The 17772-nt window shown below is 42.8% G+C and overlaps 5 protein-coding genes across 5 annotated transcripts; 4 read left to right on the top strand and 1 right to left on the bottom strand.

Annotated features, from left to right (window-relative positions):
- The first annotated feature begins 2 nt into the window (after positions 1–2).
- K450DRAFT_230079 (uncharacterized protein) lies at positions 3–5946 on the top strand. Its single transcript, XM_051587193.1, has 7 exons — positions 3–1605; positions 1678–2801; positions 2877–3287; positions 3349–3425; positions 3487–3692; positions 3760–5078; positions 5154–5946. Exons 1-7 carry the CDS (start codon positions 50–52, stop codon positions 5828–5830), a joined length of 5370 nt encoding a protein of 1789 aa, XP_051446958.1. The 5' UTR covers positions 3–49; the 3' UTR covers positions 5831–5946.
- Positions 5947–7708, top strand: K450DRAFT_230074 (uncharacterized protein). The gene is made up of 7 exons (XM_051587192.1): positions 5947–6120; positions 6258–6395; positions 6461–6484; positions 6555–6619; positions 6684–6858; positions 6924–6968; positions 7054–7708. Exons 1-7 carry the CDS (start codon positions 6063–6065, stop codon positions 7587–7589), a joined length of 1041 nt encoding a protein of 346 aa, XP_051446957.1. The 5' UTR covers positions 5947–6062; the 3' UTR covers positions 7590–7708.
- K450DRAFT_230070 (uncharacterized protein) lies at positions 7708–9631 on the bottom strand. The gene is made up of 6 exons (XM_051587191.1): positions 9429–9631; positions 9095–9362; positions 8936–9024; positions 8737–8873; positions 8595–8662; positions 7708–8524 (listed from the first exon to the last, which is right to left on the bottom strand). The coding sequence occupies exons 1-6, from the start codon at positions 9510–9512 to the stop codon at positions 7827–7829; spliced, it is 1344 nt and encodes a 447-aa protein (XP_051446956.1). The 5' UTR covers positions 9513–9631; the 3' UTR covers positions 7708–7826.
- Positions 9632–10120: 489 nt separating this feature from the next.
- Positions 10121–16214, top strand: K450DRAFT_230061 (uncharacterized protein). The gene is made up of 18 exons (XM_051587190.1): positions 10121–10365; positions 10427–11184; positions 11255–11486; positions 11568–11811; positions 11885–12077; positions 12138–12214; positions 12281–12526; positions 12595–12654; positions 12716–12890; positions 12959–13056; positions 13122–13463; positions 13529–14649; positions 14717–14909; positions 14984–15093; positions 15157–15229; positions 15297–15457; positions 15550–15781; positions 15863–16214. The coding sequence occupies exons 1-18, from the start codon at positions 10133–10135 to the stop codon at positions 16154–16156; spliced, it is 4842 nt and encodes a 1613-aa protein (XP_051446955.1). The 5' UTR covers positions 10121–10132; the 3' UTR covers positions 16157–16214.
- A 169-nt stretch (positions 16215–16383) lies between these two features.
- Positions 16384–17772, top strand: K450DRAFT_230052 (uncharacterized protein). The gene is made up of 7 exons (XM_051587189.1): positions 16384–16500; positions 16563–16694; positions 16767–16811; positions 16887–17056; positions 17136–17221; positions 17286–17393; positions 17464–17772. Exons 1-7 carry the CDS (start codon positions 16397–16399, stop codon positions 17608–17610), a joined length of 792 nt encoding a protein of 263 aa, XP_051446954.1. The 5' UTR covers positions 16384–16396; the 3' UTR covers positions 17611–17772.

The raw sequence follows: 17772 nt of genomic DNA, 5'->3' as shown, positions 1-17772 counted from the left end.
TGCTCTTAATAGCCGATTTGATCTGCCTGCATGTTGATTCTTCTGTCAAATGGCCCTCAAGGTTCAAGATATTAAAGTCTTCTCACCCCGTGGGGAGCGATATATTCGACACAACCCACACCTTGCGGATTCAGTAGGAACATTTGAGGAAGTCGACTTCAGCGCTTTTCTTCTGAGTAACGACCATTCGCCTAGAAAGAAACGATCAGTTCCTGAAACTCAATCCTACCACATCAGCTTCTCAGGGAATCGTGGAAAGTTACCTGTGGCCGGAAAGTATGATGAAGTAGCTAAGAGCTATCAATCATTGCCGTATCAAACGTTTGAAAATCAAGCTGCTGATATTGAAGAAGAGTTGTATATCATTGGGTCAACGCTAGTTTGGAGTCGAGGAGACCAAGTCATTAAATCTTTTAATTTCGACCAAGACAAGCAACATATAAGAACAGCACTTATTGGATGGTTTCCATACGACGAGGATCTTCTTGAACCCACTTTAACCAACATCCAGGGACTACCATTTCGGCAAACATCACAACTTGCGACTGCGCCAGTCGACTCTCAGAGGAAATTGACAACAGGGGTGGTAGACAATGTTGAAGCTACCCAATCTCCTTTGAAAAGAAGGTATACGAATCAAGGCTTTGACATTAGTTCACATATGGACAACGGATCGCGTCATGGAGAGCAACCATATTCATTGTCATATTCAACGAAAAAGACAAAGAGCGATCTCTCTCCTCCATTTTTAGCCCTTACCAAGACTTGCGATGAAAAAAAGCTGCAGAAAGCGATATGTATTGTTCTCAAAGACATCGCCAAAATACACTTTATCAGTGGACACACATTTTCAGTTCATTTACCATTTCCAGTCCACACTGGGCGTGCTATGGATGTTGGTGTCATACTTGAAAGACGTCAAGGTTACCAAGAACTAAACTCGAATGGTCAAGGAGCACGATTTGAACATAAAGATACGAAGCCAACGGGGAAAGGTGTTGCTGCTAATGCCCCATTATTAGTTATTATTCATCCCAGGGAAGAGCCAACGGTGCTTTCGGTGACTGACACTATTTCTTACGATATGGCAAAAAAGGAGCTGCGACTCACAGAACCGATTTTGCCGCTGACTGACGATAATCATGAACTTAAATTTGTTACAACTTGTGATAGTAGAAGCGACGAGTCGCGCTTGCTGGTGACTTATCACAAGAAAGAGATGAGCCATTACATTTGGCGCTACGCCTCCCATGTATACGATAACTCAACATCCTCCACCGAAAAAGAGTCATCAACGTTGGCGAGAAAAGAAGAATTAATAAGAGCAGCAAATGAAGCTTACCACTCACCTACAACAACGCCGGTCAAACAGACCGGTAAGAGGAACATTCGACAAACCAGTAGCGTTGCAATCACCTCTACACCACCAAAACCTACAACCCCCCCTCCACTGACCAGAAAGGACTCCTTTGTTCAATACCATGATGATCTTAGTTCCGAAACGGATTTCTTACACACGTCTGAGTACGCAGATTCTTCTTTTGAGCGCCGTAATCATTCAGGTGCATACATCGAACTATTGTGGTCCGAAAAGCGAACAACAAGGTATGTGGTTTAGGCTCATTTAAGCATGCTTTACTATGGTCGACGACCCTCTGACGAACAGTGTTATCCTAGATCCTCTTCAGGTCGAACTACTGATAAGTCGACAGAGGTTTTTATGGCTCATGACTTGGATGGCTCAGAACTCGTTTGTATACACGACAACCACAGCAATACTCTAATTGGCATCAATGTGACAGCATTAGTTAATGTTCGTAGAGGTCGTGGTGTCAAAGCATTCGAATTCAAAGCATCAGCAGCACAGTCCATCCGAGCTACACGACATAATTATTACGATATATTGCTCATACAGAATGGAAAAGTGAAACTGTGGATCGGTTCTGGCACTGCCCTTGTTGATATTTCGTTACCGAATAATATACATGAACTAGACGCAGGACTTAATTCACCACCTGACAACACGAAAAGAAAGGAGTTACGAACACTAGTCAGACAACTTTCTATGTCGGAAGAGACATTGTCGGTGACGGAGCTCAAGGATCCAACACATAACAAAGTCAATATTACTATGTCCAACTCTCGAACTTATCGCATCACAGTAGATTTCACGCCAAAATCCAGTCTTGTTCAAGATTGTTTGATGGCATTAAGCTTTGCCGTCCCCATCAACGTATTTCAAAGCATTCGACAACGTTTCATGTACCATCAGTACTCTGAAGAGTGGAAGTCAGAAGCCGCCGATTCCCTCGCTGATGAATGGGATCATTTCGCTTCTGCCATACTCTGTTTCTTACATGGTGATGAGATGGAGCGTGAAGAACTTTTAGCTTCCTTGGAGAATGACAACGTGTCTGTTTCTACTGATTTTCTAGATCAGCCAGCGTACTCAAATCTGATATCTGGGCTGAAGTTAGGAGATGATATTCAAGGGATCATAGGTCACCAAAGCGACAATGAGACATCCCAGGCTCAATATTCAATGATAAAGAAATGGATTTATAAGTCTCTAGAGTCCTACGAAAAGCGGAAACCAGAGGAATCACTGATTTCTAACATCACTTCCGTGGTATTGGGTTTGCATCTTATTTGGGAGGACTTACGTCTGGACAAATATCGGAAGCAGGATACTATGAATATGGGCTTACTGTTAATTCAGTTGGCGACTATTTTGCAATGGGACGAATGGAAAATATACTATATAGACTCCAGTATTCCAGACATCAGTTATGATCATCCTGGTAAGCTATTAGCAGATCCTATCAGACATCTTTACTAGCTATGTAACTTGCTAATGCATAGTGATGGGTGAGCAGCTTTCCAAATTAATTCTATAGATGTTCAGAATCATATATTGAGCCAGTTCCCTCCGGACTTTGGAGCTTGGGTACAAGATCATACACAAGGAGTAGATCCTAGTCGAGGACCTTTACCACCATTTCCCCTGCCTCAAGACTTATTTCCATATCCTGGAATGATGGCCAATCCTATACTGCGAAAGAGGACACTGTGCCTTTTACTCCAGCGGTTATCATCTATATTTGTTGTGTACTCGGATCCGCTAAGGGACGCTTCCTCAGTAGTACTTCTACTCATTTCAGTAGGCTTCAACCAAGGAGATTTAGCCAAGTTGCCAAATAATGTATCTAAGCCAATATACGACATGCTAGAGTCCTACAAGAGCAACCCTCCCGCAGATTGGCCAGTGGAGGCGTATAATATGATAGGTGAGTGCTATATACATCTATTCATATATAAATTTGTCCTTCTAAAGGTATGCTTTCGTAGGCCGAGAAGACATAGCCGAGCAAATTAAAGGGGAGTCTCAGAACTCAACGAATGATCTGGACATCGATGTGACACATGTAAGACTGAAATACTTGACGCGAATAGTCAGAGAATGAGAGACTGACACAGGATTTCAAGGTGAATGACCGAAGGAAGACCCATATGCTTGTAGAAGAGGCGCTAGCATTCGAAAGCGAAAGTAAAAATTCTGAATACGAAGAAATCCCTACTAGAAGTATTCAAAAAATGCGATTCGGACATGTCGGTGTCATCGATACGGCAAGAGCAATCCTAGACTCTTCTGTTGTTTCTGAGATAACTGTGCCTGAACATCTAGATATGAGGTCAGTGTCCTACCATTATATCAAGTGGTATACTTGGCCGTGGACTAACAGTGATTTATGGATATAGTGATGAGGATCTCTCAGTTGAGCATCAAACCCACCTAACCAATTTATCGCATCGAACCCTTGCACTCGGAATTGGCCGAGGCATATTGTCGTTTGGTACATGTCAGCCGGATCCTACCAAGGCTTTTCCAATTGCCGAGCTAGTACTTTCGGCGAAGGTGTTGCCCATGAGGACGGTGGTCCAATTTGATATCAGCACTCTTCCAAAGGATTATCTGGATTGGCCAGCGTTTCACAATGGTGTAGCTGCCGGAATGCGCATATCTCCAGATGTACCAGTAAATGGATCATGGATTCTTTACAATAAGCCAGAGGAACTGAATCCTTCACATGGTGGATTTCTCCTCGCTCTAGGCTTAACAGGGCATCTGCGACGACTGCCTATTGTGGACTGGTATAGGTACTTGACGGAGAACTGTGACTTGGCATCTGCTGGTTTCATCCTTGGTGTCGCTGCGGCCTATTGTGGTAGTCGAGATGGAAAAGTCACTAAGCTTCTGTCTATGCACCTTCCATCTCTCCTTCCATTGGATTCAACTGATCTCGGCCATTCACACTTGACGCAAACTACTTGTATACTCGGTATCGGTCTTGTTTATATGGGATCGTGCGATCGTAGAATGGCCTCGGTTATGGTTGATGAAATAAGTCGAAGCAACGACATCTTACCAGAAGATGCAGCCAAATGTCACCCCGAAAGTCGAGCTCTTACCGCAGGGTTTGCTCTCGGATTTATTACATTAGGGCAAGGAGATAACACAATAGGATTGGCGGATCTGGGGATAAAGGAGAGACTCTTTGGATTCATGGATGAAAAGCTGGCTTTGCCTAATGTGCCTGGATATAATTCTTCCAAGACGAGTAGCCGAAGTAACCGGCGCATCAACCTCGATGTCACTGCACCAGGAGCAATGATTGCTATTGGTCTCATGTATCTCAAGACAGAAGATGTACGAATAGCTGAGAAAATTGCCTTACCGGACACACTACCGATGCTAGACTACATTCGACCAGATTTCCTGCTCCTCAGAGTACTCAGCAGAAATTTGATCATGTGGAGCCATATCAAGCCAACTGAAGCGTGGATACAAGAACAATTACCTGATTTCATTGAAAATGCGCTGAATGATAATACCATATATCCTCAAGAACACGGTGCATCCTACTGTGATATGGAAATTTTACAGCAAGCTGCATCCAATATCATTGCTGGTTGTTGTTTGAGTATCGGCCTTCGATACGCTGGATCTCGTAACGAAGAAGCATTCCGATGTCTTTTAAAACAGTTTGACTTCTTTGCTAAGCGAAGCCAATCGACTGGTAAGATTCGCTTGCTGATCTAGTTTAAAAGTGATCATCTGAACTAATCGATTCTGCCTTCATAATATGTAATAGCATCTAATTTTCAACAAAAAATTACACGAAGTTTGATGAAGGCATGTAGAGATATTGTGGCAACAGCAGCTTCCATTGTTATGGCAGGAACCGGAAATCAAGAACTCTGGGAGAGGCTCTCTTCTTTACATGACCGTATTGGACCCGATGTAAACTACGGCAGTCATATGGCAACCCACATGGCGGCTGGTTTGCTATTCACGGGAGGAGGAAAATATACCCTAGGCACATCGAACCTAGCAATTGCAACGCTATTGTGTTCCTTCTATCCTTTCTTCCCCACTGTGGCGGACGATAATATGTATCACTTACAAGCCTTCAGGCATCTTTGGGCGCTGGCTCTCGAGTGCCGCTGGCTAATTCCACGCGATATTGAAAATGATCAGCCTTGTCGTCTACCACTTACTGTCACTGTATTTGATGATGATCCTTCAATAGCGCTGTCAGCACGAAAACATCGGGACATCAACGTTGTGGCACCTTTGGTCGTTCCAGATTTTGGTCTTATAAAAAGCATCAAAGTCGATAGCCCCCGTTATTGGCCACTGGTCATCAATATGCAAGAAGATGTTAGGTCCGCCAACAACATCATTCATAGAGGCATTCTGTATGTTAAGCGAAAAAAAGGGCATGAAACATACGATGCTGATCCAAAAGGGCGTCGCAGTGTACATTAGATAATTTCAAATAAAAAATCTTACCTGTGCTTCCAGAGCAAGGTCGCTCGCAGCTTGATCCTGTTGAAATCCAACCCGCATTTTCAATTTCCTAAAATAAATACAAGGGAAAAAATGGGAAACAAGTGGGGGTAAATCATCACAGTCACATCGCCACTCACCCTCACCAACTGCTCAGCTATTTTACTTCTCCTGCCTGTTACCAAATCCTGGTTACTGACTTGCACCAACCATGACGACAAATTACGCTGACCTTCGCAAAGTAATGACAGGGGAAATCATTGTAAAGTGTAAGTAACATGTACTCCGCCACGCTCTTCATGCAGCTGTCGGCTCGAGCCTGCTGGGTTTCAGCTTGGCGCGTATACTTGGCGTGCGTGCTGGGCAACTTACAATAAGACGTCGTACTGAACCATATGGCTTATAGGCAAATGTGGCGATGAAATAAGGCGAATTCCCATCAACCAAACGCCTACTTACGACGAACTGTGTATCATGATGTACAGGCTCTTTGCACATAAAATTTCAAACATCGAAAACATCATATTGCGATACACCGATGAAGGCATGTTATATTTAAATTGCTTATTCCATTGTCAAGTTGTATTTTGCTAATTGATGTTTATGCAGACGGTGATCTCATTGTTCTTTCTGGTGAGCGCGGATTTCGTATGGCTCTACTCGCTATTTATTTATTACTGACCTCTATTTCCTGGCATGATAGATGATATGGACATTGTCCACGCCATTTCTCAGCGAAATGTGTTGAAAGTTACAGTTTTTGATAAGGTATGCTTGATGTTTTGAGGAAATCAGTAATAAGCCGTCAACATCTCATTTAGTACCAATTTAGGAGAGGCATCCGTTACCTCGCGATTCATGGGATGAAAAATCACAGTCTGTCTCACAAGCCACTCTCGGTAACCTAGAAAGAGACTTGTTATCCATGCGAGAAACAATAAATGATCTCTTGCAAAGATTGGGAGAAAAAAAGCCATCAGAGGAAAAACAAGACCATCGTGATGCCGGTAAACCAATAATTGCTATTTTGTGCTCTTGAGTCGTACGTTACAATTCCTAATGATGTTTGTAGACGATGACAAGCCGTCATATAAGCAACTTTCAACAACGGATATGGGTAAGTTTACTCAATAACATGCTATGTTAGGAAAAAGAAAAAAAAGATTTATTAATTCTCAAACCATGTAAAGCGGATTTTCTAGAGGAATCGCAAATGAAGCGGAAAGACACTTATAGCACTCCACCTGACGTTACCTCACCAAAGAAATTGTCTCCTTCTGTTCAAAGGCAAAGCGTGTATTCCTATCCGCAGGCTGTTGCATCTGCACCAGCGAAGGCGCCATCAATTGCAAACAATCAACAGTACTACTCGCCATATCAACAGCCACAACAACAAGCTTCAGCAGTGCCGTCATACCAGCAGCAACAGCAGCCCCAACAGCAGCCGCAACAACAGCAAGCACCGCACCAAACTGCCAAGCCCCCTCCACAACCTGCTTATGCAGCACCTCAAGCATATAGGCCATCACCGAATTACAATAATGCCGTATCTACACCTCCATATGGACAGCCTCCCCATCAGCATCCTGTGCAAGGAGTAGAACCCCATTATCAACAAGCCAGACCCCCGCAACCGCAAAGTAATCATTTGCAAAATCCGCCTACCAATCCTAACTATTCCCAGCCACAGGCTACAGGGCCATCATATTCATATCCTGACAATAACCGTTGGAGATGACCATCTGCCTCTGCAAGAACACCAAATTGACCAATGACACTACGAAACGAATTGTTTTTATGACCTAGCTTATAGCTGTGTCAAAATTTCAGCTTTAAATACCAATTCACTGTGGCCAAAGATAAGTGACAAATAATAAACAATTGTATTTTTAAAATGAGCTTCAAAAAATCGATTGCGACTATAGTTGAAGTTTGTTCTGTTATGATAAACGATGTTTATAGGAAATGCGATGGCCTAATTTACAAAATTGATATAATTTGAATTGGATGCATCCGGTGCCGGGGTTGTTCCTTCCATGTCGATGACCATATTGCCTTCAGGTTCATATAGACACATGTACTCAGGCTTAGATTCTTGTGGAACCATTCCGGGGCTGTATGAATAGTTGTAGGTCTGTTCTTGAAGCTCCCACATACCACGTCTTCGAAGGGGATGAGCGTGCACTGAGTCTTCTACGAATTTACGATCGGTGGCTATGTTGGTTGAGTCACTTAATTCGACCAGGCCGCCTTCGTCCCCAACAACGGCTTCTACATAGATGGTGTAACTACGCATGTCGTTCACAATGCAGCGCATCCATCCACGCACTACTTGGTTTGCATTAACAGCTAAAGGCTCTTTAAACAAGAACCGGACTTGCTGCCAATGTGTGCGCTCTGCGGCTGGCCCAGTCGACATCTCGAGTACCGTGCTAGGAACGTTAGGGTCTTCTTGTGCATTGTTTGTGTTATATGGCGGGGGTGCAAAAAGCAAATCGAACCATCCAGCCACACCATGCATGATACCAGTATAATTAGATACCCATCTAAAAGGGATTGTCATATCTTGCAATTCCTTGACCGATACAGTTGAAAAATCGACGTCGTAACCATCAAATGCCGTAGGAGCTGAGAGAAGACTTTGTGGATCAAAATGACCAACGACTGGCATTCCTATGGACCAGATCCAGCCATCAATATCTCATGCATATGAGGAATAAATGCTTGTATCCCGCTGACTTACCAAACATCTCGTCCTTCGCATCTTGGTAAAGTGAATTAAGATCAATGCCATAAAACGAGTCTTGTTGCCTAGTGGAATACAAACGCATATTAGCATGTGCTCGTATAATATCCTCTACGAAATCACAGAAAGAAAACCTCACCAGAATCGTGCTTTTCCAATTGTTTCTGTCCACAAACCGGCATCTGTGAATGGGGCTAAAAAGATAACGCCTTTCGATGGGAACAAAGCACCGCCGGGCTTTAGGTAGGTATCACGAGCATGGATAAAACTTTCCAGCTATCTCGGATTGTATTATTAGATTAAACTCGAAGGATATCTCCATCAACAATTCAACTTACCATACGCTCATGGAAAAGAAGGACACCAATGGGTTCCGATACGATTGTATCCACTTTCGGAATTGGAAGGTCAGGTTGTTCGATCTTGGCTGTAGACGTTCATTCAAATAATCAGGATCAGGTACTAGACAAAGTTTCACATAGAATTCCCATACATACCATTTATAACCTCTATTTTATCCTTCATGAATCCATTTCTGCTCAGCGGCTCGGACGCGGCGTCTACGAGTTTTTTCATTTTGCGAGCCATATCCGAGGCTTCTACAGCGTAAACCTTAGTGGCGCCAGCTTGAGCGGCAAAATACGAAAGCACTCCTGATCCTGCTCCTACGTCCATGACAAGTTTATCTTTGAAGCAGTTGGGTCCGTTTAGCAAAATAGCCGAGCGATACGTAGACGTTCGTACCGTGTCTTGCAGCATATTTTGCTGTAAGTGCATTAAGTTAGAGCTTCAATCTTGACATGTTACAATAGCAAGCCTTTGATTCTTTACCTGATGCTGAAGCTGAGCATAGTATCCAAAATACTGGGGATCTCGCTGTTCAACTGATGGAGGATTCGAATTTTCTGCCGACATACTGTACAGGAACGATTTGCGGAAGTGACACCAACTTATGCTCGGCTTGGTAAAAATTGCTAGCAAGCGGAGACGGAACTTGTCTTTCTGCGACGGTTATTTTGGTTCCAATCATTTCATGCTATCCTGGACATGAACCCAAGATACAGATGTGCCCTATATCATTCTGGCATCGCATCCCAATACCCTTATCTTTGGGTTGGGAATATTATAGATGCGACATTTTTAAAATTGATGAGTGTAAGGTGGCCCTCTCGATGCATGGTAACTGTGGGATTGCATTGATTTTTAGCACTTGAACCTTTTTGATATTTCTGTGGTGGGGTGGATTCTTTCAGCCTATCGACAATGTCTACAACCTGTTGGGGAGCTGATGCTCGTTGTCTGGGATGTGCTCTTGATTTCAAGGGCCGCATAAGCACACTGTCGTGACGTACCTTCAGTACTGGGCTATGGTTTAGCAATACCTGTTGTTTCTAGTCTGCCTATTATAACACAGTTAAATAGTAATACATTGGCATAAGTAATTGACTGAATATAATGTATTCTTGTTCTGGCCCACCACGTTAGCTTGTGAGCAAACCGTGCAACCTTGACCACGCGAAAGTGCCGCTACTGCAATGTGTCGAAGGAACATTGAAGCGGTCCTTGAAATTGGCAACTCGCCAAATCTTACGACACGCCACTCCTTCTTTGTACAGTACACGCTTGCAGAAAGAATGGTTAGATTAAGTCTGCTGTCCGTTTGCACGGCAGCTATCTTGAACTACGCATTTGCAAGCGAGACTTCACCTCCAGTTCAAGTGGAGGTACAAGCTCCTTGGACCGCGCCCAATCTTGGACTCGAGATCTTGTAAGTCTACGTCCTCGCGGAACCGTATTCAATGTCACCATTTAACCAAAGTCCTTTGCAGAGAATATGTGTCGGCTGAGAATAGCTCTGCTTACTTTCCCTTCCTATCTGATCTGGTTGAGTTGGCTCCAAACTTAAAAAGCACTCAGCATATGTACACAGAGCTCCTAAACATCATACAGCAAAAGCACTACCTCAAACCTGACTTGATGGATATTACGAAACTGGCATTGTCAATGAGATCCACAGCCCCCAAAGTGGAAGCGTATCATCACTACTACTCCAATGTTGTCGTTCCCAGAATGAATAATACCGCCAACATAGCCTTTGACGAGAAATGTGAGAGCTGGGTGGAATTTGACGGACAGCAATTCTGTGGTTCACAAAAGCTTCAGAAAGCAATCAGTTCCAACAAGAAAAAGGACCTGCATGATCATTCTGTTCTTACCTTTGACCATATCTTTACGAGCTCGAGCTCAGAAGCTGGGACTGCTATCTTGTATGGTGATGTCATGTCGACGGCATTCTCTGACCTCCACAACATCCTTTACAAGGCTGCTCAGGAAGACAAAATCACATACATCATTCGTTATAAGCCTGGCAGCAATGTAAACGACACAGTTGTATTGTCTGGTTACGGAATTGAATTGGCACTCAAGAATACTGACTACTTGGTCATCGATGATCGCGACGTGAGTGCCAAAGAGGAGACGAATGGTATTAGACAGAAGCTAGCCAACTTTGGAAAACAAATCGAAGAAAATCTTTTTGGCGTTGAGAAGGTTACTATGGAACCCTTGATCGCTGGTCAAATCAAAGGTGAGCTTAATGCGCTTTGGTCTTCATTTCGACTTTGCTTGGTGACTAAACTGAAGAATCGGACAATCAGATCTTGGTATTAAGGCAGCGGAGTTCATTCTCGACAGCAAGGACGCCTTATCCACATTGAAGCAACTCTCACAGGATTTCCCGAAATATGCCAATAGCCTTACTGAGGTTGAGGTCAACCAAACCTTACTCAAGGAAATTTCTTCAAATCAAGCCTTTGGCGTACGACCAGGAATGAACGCGATGTGGCTCAATGGTATCAGCTTGGATGCGGATCAAATTGACCCTTACACGTAAGTTCTTCATCTCACGACTTGGGCTATGTTTGATGTGGAACTGCTTTGATTCACACTCAATTTCTTTTTTTTTTTCAGACTATTGACCTCATTGAAGAAGGAACGAGTTCTTGTTCAAGCCTTGATTGACATTGGGCTCTCCCCGGCTGATGCCATTACACTGCTTACCCACCCTGCACTTGCCAGTCAAAAAAATAACAATGAAGAGGCTGACGATGTCTTTGATGTTCGTGACGATTCGGATGATGAAAACATCGTCATTTGGTGGAATGATATTGAAAACGATGATCGGTACTCTGATTGGCCGGATGATATTTTCGATGTAAGAGACGGAACGGCATTACTGTGTTGAGTTAATCTTTCTCTGGTTCAAAATATTAACATTTTCATTGTAGCTTTTGAAGCCTACTTACCCTGGTCAATTACGTACTATTCGTAAAAACATTTTTAATGTACTCTTTACCGTTGATCTATCGCAACCCAACTGGGCTGCAACCATCGGTGGATCTGTGCAAGATATGATTAAGAAAGGCTATCCTATTAGATTTGGTGTTGTTCCCAAATTCGGAAGTCACAGAGAAAGCTCAGGTCAGTATTTGATTACCATCTCAGATAGGAAGTTATCATATTAACTGACGAAATTTATAGAAACATCGATGGCTCTTTGCGTACACTATTTTAAGGAAGAACATGGGGCAGCAGCTGCAATACAATTTATGAATGAGGTATTTATTGTATCCAGCTTATTGTAAGACACAAAATCGATGCAGCTCACTAACTGGTTCAAATAGGCTCTTCAAATTGCTCATGGCAAAGAAGAGAAGCAATTTAGTCTCGATACCGTGAAAGCCGCCTTTGATGCCACATCAGAGAGCGTATTCAGCGACGAAAATCAAAAAACGTTTGATCAAGTCATTCATGGATTTGATGAATATATTGAAGACACTACCAAATATCAAAGACGACTTTCTGTTTACGATAACAGTGACCAAGCAGTCTTCATCAATGGCAAATTGTTTTTGATAGCCGAAGATCAGGTAATGATTATATGCTCAATATGTTTTATGAATGGTAGAGTGAGTCTGTTGATAACCATATTATGTAGCCATGGATGCAAATTTTGAATATGGGACTGGGCCAACAAATGCAAGACATCGCTCGTCAAGTAAGTTTATACTAGACAACATCAAACTTCAGTACACAGATATCTAACTTATGCGGCTTAGATCTATTATGGTGATATCAAAGGAGATACCGATGTATATGAGCACGTTCTGACACAGCCCAACGTTCAGAAAAGACGCAGTGCTTTTATTGTTGAATCAGAATTGAATCCCCTCAATACACTTCCATTGGAAAAAATCGATTATCCTCTTCAGAATTTGCATTACCTACACCGAGGTAAGTTTATAAGATGATCTACATAACTCGACATATGGCCATGCGTATTTATGATCCAATACCTTTAGATCAAACACCTGAAGCTGCTAGTACCTCCATCTGGGTTATTGCGAACTTGGACGATGCTGACGGCGTTAAACTCGTGCAAACTGCTTTAGAAGCTGCTGTAAGTAATACTATGACCTTTTTCTTGAAAATCTGGATCAAGCTGACGAACGTTTTTCTTGCCAGGCTGCTAATCCAGCGGTGCGAGTAACCATCATGCATAACCCTAACCTTAGTGCAAGTGCAAAGTTGACGGATCCGGATACGGGAGTTAAACTTTCCAATGTTATTTATCAAGCTCTTTACGATGCAGACATTTCAGTCGACGATCTCAAAAGTACTTTTGATGCTGCTCTCAAGACTGAAGGCCATGTTGGTTTGGTGGATCAGATCAAGGCATTCTCTGCTGGGTCTCCTATTGTTGAGATGATTACCGGAGGACATGCAAAGGATTGGAGCAAGCTATTTAGCAAACTGAGCGATGCTGGTCTTCAACGAGACTTCCAAGGCGTGGTTATCAACGGCAGAGTAAGTGTGTTTGTTTATGCATGCTCGCTGGATGTGATCATTGGATTAACTTAAACATAACTTAGATCGTCGGCCATGGCATCACCTTTACGAATGATGACTTTAAGTTATTGGTAGAGCACGAGACAAAGAGACGTATTGGTCCCGTCACCCGCGCCTATCAAGAGATTCAAATCGATGCAAACCTTCATTCTGATGAACAGTACGATCAACAGAAGAACTTGGACCCCGATATGGTTATGCTGCTTACTTCTCTCATTAGCCGAGCAAGTCAATTTAGCGATTTTACTATCTTCGTACAGCACCAAGGAGAATCCCGAAACCGTATTTACCAGAAGTTGAATGGAGAACACTGCAGAATTGTTTCAGGAGATATCTCCACGGCCAAATACCAAGTTGGGGTCATCTTGGATCCAGCCAGTGAAAATGCACAAAAATGGTCAGCCATTCTTGAGGTTTTGGCAAAGATCGAAGACATATATCTGGAAATTTACTTGAACCCCTCTCTTAACTTGGAGCAACTCCCATTGAAACGATTCTATCGATATGTCTTGGATAGTGAATTGCACTTTGATGAAAACGGCGATTTGGAGCATCCTACCGCTTACTTTGCCAACCTTCCAGAAGATCCTCTTTATACTCTTGGTACCGAAGAGATCAAGTCCTGGCATATTACACCGAAGGTTGCCAATTACGATCTTGATAACATCTTACTCAAAGCCATTGATAAATCCCATAGAGAAAGCGGTGTTACGGCTGTTTTTGAACTCGAATACATCCTTGTTGAGGGCCACTGCCGTGATATGAGCAGTCAAGGCCCACCCCGTGGACTTCAATTTGTAATGGGCTCTGCAACCGCAGCCAACATGACGGATACTATTGTCATGGCCAACCTTGGTTACTTCCAGCTCAAAGCGAGTCCCGGTGTCTGGTTACTCTCTATCAGAGAGGGTCGTTCAAAGGAAGTATATGAACTTGAGAGTGTCGGTAACGAAGGCTGGAACAGTCCCTCTATCCAAGATTCTGGTAATAGCATTGATCTTCTGACTTTCCAAGGTGCCACCATATATCCACGTGTAAGAAAATACGAGGGCAAGGAGAGGGAAGATGTTTTGGAACCGACTAGCGACACAACGGCTCCGTCTCATGGAAAAGAAGATGGAACCTGGGCATCATGGAAGAGCAAGTAAGTAGATATTTTTACCCCTGCCTTTTTCCTTTTGTGGCATTGTCGCTCACTTCTTTACCATCAGGATCTTCAAAAGCAAAACAACTGAACAGCAGAGCGTTAGTGATACTGTTCATGCAGAAATCAACATTTTTTCTGTTGCCTCTGGTCATCTGTACGAACGCTTTTTGTCCATTATGATTCTCTCCGTTCTTGAGCACACTGAAAGTACTGTTAAATTCTGGTTCATTGAAAACTTTTTATCTCCCAAGTTTAAGGTAAAATAATGGTGTGAGGTACAGGATGATAACTTTCCGCGCACACACGAAGCTAATGTCGTGTATGTACACAGGACTTGATTCCAGAAATGGCAGAGGAATTCGGATTCAGATACGAATTTGTTACCTACAAGTGGCCATCTTGGCTCAGAAGCCAAACCGAACGACAGAGAACAATTTGGGGGTACGTAACACGACATAACCATTACTATGGAATGCGGTATTGGGACTCACCTTTTTTCAACAGCTACAAAATATTGTTCTTAGATGTGCTTTTCCCATTGAACTTGGATAAGGTTATTTTCGTCGATGCTGATCAGGTACGTACTGTGGATAGTCAACCATGGATTTTTCCATCGTAGCCATCCATTACTGACAGTTTCATAGATTGTGAGAACTGATCTTAAGGAACTTGTGGATATGGACCTCAAGGGAGCCCCATATGGCTATACACCTTTCTGCGATGATAGACGAGAGATGGACGGCTTCCGCTTCTGGAAGCAAGGATACTGGAAGGAATTTTTGCAAGAAAAGCCATATCATATCAGGTAAATGGGCCACCGATTTGCAAGCGACATGCTTTTGATTTTACATTCCTGGGCTTTTTTTTTTCTTACACGTTTCATACATGATTGTACAGCGCTTTGTATGTCGTTGATCTAGTTCGCTTCAGACAATTGGCAGCAGGAGACCGTCTTCGTGCCCAGTACCAACAGCTTAGCGCTGATCCAAATTCTTTGGCCAACTTGGACCAGGATCTCCCAAATAACATGCAACACGACGTCCCCATTTTCTCTTTACCTCAAGAATGGCTTTGGTGCGAGACATGGTGCAGCGACGAGAGCTTGAAGAAAGCCAAAACAATTGATTTGGTATGGCCACATATTGACTGCTTGCATAAATGTAATTTCAGTTGTGTGCACCGCAAACTAATTTGATTTCCACATTTGTAGTGTAACAACCCATTGACAAAGGAACCGAAACTAGATAGAGCTCGCCGACAAGTCCCAGAATGGGAAAAATACGACAATGAAGTGGCAGACTTCCAAAAGAGGTTGAACAAGAAGAAGTCTACTGATAAAGACGATTCTGATGCTTCTGAATCCACAAAAGAAACCATGGTAATGCAAGAGCAACAACCAGCATTCACTATGGACCCCGCGGATTTGGTGGAAGCTTTGGATGCTATGGGAGACCAACAGCAGCCAGCTTCACAGCAAGGAGCAGAGTTTAGAGATGAGCTCTAATCATACCTCAAAAATAAAGCATATTTGAATCATGCCACCCATGGCCATTTTAAAGTTATCATTTGCCGAATAAGTAATGGAAGTGTACGTATTAGCTGTCTGTAAAACATCAAGGTGACACTTGTCGCGTATGTGTGCATATCATGTCGAATTGTGACAGAGTGACTGTTTCTGCGCTGCAGCATTTCAAGAAAAAAAAAATGGGACACAAAGTAACAGCATTTGCACACCTATCAGTCAATGGCGAAATCTCGGTACGAATACGTCAAACAATTTGAATTAGACGATTCCGCGCTACCTGGAACATGGATGGTGGTTCGGATCGACGGCAGAGGCTTTCATGGGTGGGTATCGTTTACTGCGCCGCACTAGGCCTCCGACCTTTAACTGACTTATTCTGGCAAAGCTTTACCGACATGCACAAGTTCGAAAAGCCAAACGATCTGAGAGCCATTCACCTTATGAATAGAGCAGCCCTCGAAGTTGTTGGAAACATAAGAGATATCATTATTGCTTACGGTCAAAGTGACGAATACAGGTGAGATACAGCTACATATTTCATTGATCCGTGCATTGGCCGAGTCACATGATTAACATCAGACCATCAAAGCTTTGTTCTTCCAGCTTCAAGCACTCTTTACTCTCGTAGAATTAGGTATGTGTAAATATAAGGAATCATTTATTATACTGTGTTGCCCCCACCTGATCACATTTTTCTATGAATTTGCAGCAAAATCACATCGACCATCGTCAGTTTGTTTGCATCAAATTATACCATGCACTGGGCAGAGTACTTCCCAGATACTAAGCTTTTGGTACCACCTTGCTTCGATGCACGATTAGTATGCTACCCCACCCAAAGAATTCTACGGGACTATCTGAGCTGGCGGCAAGCAGATTGTAAGTTTTTGCAGTGTCATGAACAGCTGTGTATGGATTTCTGTCTAGTCTAACCCATTGTTCTTTATGAACGACGTAGGCCACATCAACAATCTGTATAATACAACATTCTGGGCCATTGTACACTCTGGAAAGTCAGAACAAGAAGCAGAAGAAAAGTTGAGGGTAGGTTTTGGATTACGCAAAAGCATCGAATCCGCAACTATATCTCACAATATCGTTTGTTCAGGGAACATTTTCCAAGGATAAAAACGAAATTTTGTACAGCGATTTCAACATCAATTATAATACCCTCGACGCTGTTTACCGCAAGGGATCTGTTATCATACGTCAAGAGGTAAGTTGATGTACAGTTTAAGGCAACATTAACATGATAGACTAATCTATTCACTCTATAACATCACTAGACCGAGGTAAAATCTGTATCACAAAAAAGTGGTGAAGAAGTTATTCGATTAAAGCGTCTTCCAACCGTGTTGCATGATGACATCATTGGCAATGAATTCTGGAAGAAGCACCCAGAACTTCTGGTGTCGTCGCAAGAATATGAATGAACACATTTTATACACTTTATATGGTGGTTACCCCATTTCTTTCGCTTCGGCTCCCCCCAATAGATCTTATAATATAAATTCCGATAGACCAACCATTGCACATCGCTGCTGGCAATAACATAAATACAGTGGGGAAAGTTAAATCTTTTAAGTTATTTCTTT

The sequence above is a fragment of the Umbelopsis ramanniana genome (genome assembly GCF_025399195.1).
Source record: "Umbelopsis ramanniana AG unplaced genomic scaffold K450scaffold_12, whole genome shotgun sequence".
Lineage (NCBI taxonomy): Eukaryota > Fungi > Mucoromycota > Umbelopsidomycetes > Umbelopsidales > Umbelopsidaceae > Umbelopsis > Umbelopsis ramanniana.
Note: the sequence above shows the minus strand (reverse complement) of the source record. Positions and strands in the feature narration are given on the sequence as shown.